The sequence below is a fragment of the Carlito syrichta genome, unplaced genomic scaffold (genome assembly GCF_000164805.1).
Source record: "Carlito syrichta isolate Samal-C Ts95f unplaced genomic scaffold, Tarsius_syrichta-2.0.1 Scaffold288987, whole genome shotgun sequence".
Taxonomy (NCBI): Eukaryota; Metazoa; Chordata; class Mammalia; order Primates; family Tarsiidae; genus Carlito; species Carlito syrichta.
In genome coordinates, this window is record NW_007233083.1 from 16,416 (window position 1) to 20,328 (window position 3,913).

The window sequence follows — 3,913 nt, forward strand, 5'->3', positions numbered from 1 at the left end:
TGCGGATCATCTTCTAGTTGTAGTGTGTTCGAATTCTTTTTTTCAAAAAACAGTATTTGGAAAAAGATAAAGTGAATTTTAGTTCCAATGATTCTATTTACTTGTCTCACAAATTTATGCACCTACTCAGGTACTTCTCTGTATCTGTTTCATATATTATGAAAAAAAAAAACTGTATTTAATTACAGAAATGAAGGAATTCATAGGTAGTGCCCATTAATGTGTGCAAAGTATATTTTGAAAGTCCTTGGCTTGTTGTGACAAGGAATGAGGTGTATGACAATATAAAAACATGAACAAAAGTATCATATCCTCTTACATTAAAAATGACTCTATGACATGTCAAGTAGTCTCGGGCTTTCACAAAATACCTGTCACCTATAATTGTGTTTCATCTCAATTTACCAGAACAAATGAAATTCTTACCAATTTGTGAAATGCCCTGTTTATGATTCTGCTCCATAAATCATACTATTGGTTCAGGTTGCTGCCTTCAGACTTGTTTAACTAGTTAGTTTTTTTAATTACATAGGATTTCCTCCTTTGTGTTCAGTCATAGATCACAGGTAACACATGAGAGTCATTCATTTGAGTGGAAATCTCACAGCTGTTGGGTAGGCAGAAAAAAGGACCTCTTCATTAAGGATTAAAATGTATAGGTAAGTCCTGTTTTTGCCTTTGTAGCTTTAAAAGTTTCACTGTATCTTAGAGTGTGTGAAAAATATGCAGAAAAGCTTAAGAAATTTTGGCTGTGTCTAGCGATCTTCAAGTTTTCTCTGAACACTTGATTGAAACTTTTGGATATTATTTAGATAATATGTTTTATATTGTTTAGATAAGATGCTTGGTTGTTTGACAGAATTTTTTGCAAAAACAAATAAACTTAAAAAGATAGTTTAGCGTTATGACAGCATAACTTTAAATAAGGAAGTGTTTTTGTTTCTCATGTCTAATTTTTCAAAAAGTGATATGCTGATTTTTTTAAACATAATCAGCAGACAATCCCTCTCTTGTTTTAGAACTTTTTGAGCAGTTTTTATTTTGATTTTCATCAGAGATCATTACTAGCTATTAAACAAATATGCCATGAATCCTAAATTCCTTTTTAAGAAAGTAAAGACAATATTTCTCTATGTTTTATATAGTTGTAGAATTGTTATCTTCATGAAAATTGTTGCTAATATTTAAGAAAAATATCTGTCTGGTTCTCTTTTTAGCTAACAATTATTTTCCCACATTTTCACATAAAAAACAACAAGTTGTGGCATAATCTACAGTCAGATACTGCAATCTCCATTAAAACAACGAAAAATCATTACATAATTTGATGTGTTTACATGTGCATTTGAGTGTATATTTGTGCATATTGTTTTTCTAGGAACACAGGAAAACATGATACTGATAAATAGTGTTGAAAGGTGGTTCAAGGAAAGCACAGACAGCGTGTTGGCTATGATAAGTGTAGTTGAATTTAATTTAAATCTTTTGAGCATGGCAAAACTTAATTAAAAGTGAAAGCATCTTAAATAATAAAAATATGTATATATTCATGTGCATTTGAATATACATATGAGTGAAAAATGGGTAGTAGTCTAAGTTCCCAATGATAGAAGAAATAAACTATTTTGGATTCATATAATAGATATGAGAAATTCATTAAAATAGAAAATCTATGAAACAATTTAGTCTGAGTTTTCTCTCATTTTATGTCACAAAAGCACAAAATTGTATTTACTCATCGACTATTACTTTATATAGGTATACATGTGAAAAATCGAATAAAGAATATCAAACACTAATCAGGTTTGTTGTACTAAAGTGGTGAATTTATGAATTATATTTTTCCATTATCTTAAATGTTCTATAGTGATGTAATATGTTTTTAATAATCACAATACATGTTAAAATGTATTTTGCTGAAATTTTTTAATTTTAAAGAAATTTATCTGATTTTTAAAATATTGATTCTTATAAGCAGCTAAATATATATCAAGGCATCATTCAAAGGAAAATAAAAGAAAGCACACAAATAATGCAAATAATAAGAGGTGTACATCTTGAGAATGCCTGAGTCAACTAATTTCTAAGTTAATCCATTGTGTACAGGAAATTTGACATCCAATCAGAACCAAACTTGACAAATACAAAATATTCTTCCGTGGAACTTTGGTTTCTAGGGACCACACTTTTTGAAATATTTTCTCTCTTAAACAAGTAGTATCTGCTACTAGCAATTAGTAGCAGGGTATGCATACCAGACAGGGCCAAGATAATTCTAGATAATTTTTACATAATTTTAGATACATTTTCAGGTAATTCTGAAATACCTTTGGTTGAGAATGGGCTTTCTTGGGTGGTTTGATTGCTTTTATATAAAAATTAAACTCCCAAATCTCTTTCAAGTTGTCCTCTCCTGAAGGCTGCAAAGATGGAGTGTTTCTTTCTTTATCCATCTTATTCTCTCTTTCTCTGAAAAAAGAAATACTACCACAGGATTCAGGTACCTGGGCACCCATGCTACTCATTTCAGATCCTTGGACACTCCAGATTTTCTCAAGTCCGCCAAGAAAGTTATCTATATCCACCAGATTACACTATAAGTATGAGCTGAAACTTGGGAAATAAGGTAGAGATTTACAAACTGGAATTCAGAATGTGGTTTAAGGAAAAATTTAAGGTAAGTGAGCATATCTCAGCTCAGGAACAGACAAGTCTTAGCAGGACTCCTCCCACCATAACAAATCTTATTTCCATTTTCTTCCCTTTTGTCTGTGCTCATAATATGATTAACTGACAACAGAAACTTGCCAAAGACAATCAGATGCCCTGCCTTCCAACAGCCCAAAAGAACATCAGATAAAAGTAGGGGGAAGAAAAAGCAATTTCTGTCAAAAATGCATTCCAAATTCTGCCTGTTGTTTCAATTCTGAATTGCCATTTTAACTTTCAAAAAAAGTATGCTTAAAATTGTAAGATATTAGGCAAAAGATACATTTTTTTCCTAGAAATTAGGTAGTGGAAGTGTTCCATATGTTAAAAAAATAAAATAAAATGAAAAATGAAGAAATTAGGTAGGTGGGCACCAACTTCTTACAGTTGTGGGACCCCCTAATAGTGCATTTAAAGTACAAGTTTTTGGCAATAAAAACCTTGAGCCATGTGCTTAATCAGTTGCCTCATTTGCCAGAATGTCTCCCTAATGTTGGTGTGACATGGGCCCGCATCATGGTACAAAGGAAGATCAGTTACAGTCTGTCGTCTGGGAATACATATTTTCTAGGGAATTCTTCCATATCCACTGCGAATTTGTCTGCCAGAAGGGACTCCTGAGCTATAGTCTCAGAAATGTGTTACTTCCTGACTCTGCTGCTGCTCCAACTGAGAATGACAACCCTAAAATAAGCCATGAGGGAGAGAATTGGTATCAAGGGAACCTTAAGTCATCCAATCCAAATCCTTAAAAGGTATTTCCTCAACTTGAAGAATGCCATTTTTTTAAGCCAAAAAGACTTGGCATGACTTCACAGTTTTTGAGAGTGTTTTAAAGTCTAACTTTAGTACATACTCCTGATGTATGAAATAAAAGCACCATCCCAAATCTAAAGTCATTTATTGGATCAGTGCCTAAGATGGCTGAAAATAAAAGTGACTTTAGAAAAGTTTACACTGATGAGTAATTCATCTATAAGGAAAAACAAATTCTTTTAAAAAGTGTTTTTTATTTTAAATATGTGGGGTACAATTCAGGGTTAGGTACACAAATGTTCATTATGTAGGTACCTTTGTTGATAAAGTGTGCCCCTCTCCCCCAGCAGTTTCCCTCAACTGCCAATCCCACTCTCCCTCTCCTGGCAGTTTCCCACTACTGCTAATCTCTTTCTTATAGTATTTTTTTTTTTTGAGTTGGAGTCTC

The 3,913-nt window shown here is 32.5% G+C and overlaps 1 protein-coding gene across 1 annotated transcript in view; it reads left to right on the forward strand.

Moving 5' to 3' along the window:
• The first annotated feature begins 555 nt into the window (after positions 1-555).
• Positions 556-3,913, forward strand: part of LOC103256170 (transmembrane protease serine 11D-like) — a 48,940-nt gene continuing 45,582 nt past the window's right edge. The window contains exon 1 of the mRNA XM_008054064.1: positions 556-659. Within this exon, the coding sequence (XP_008052255.1) occupies positions 652-659 (8 nt within the window). The 5' untranslated portion in view covers positions 556-651. The remainder of the gene's footprint in view (positions 660-3,913) is intronic.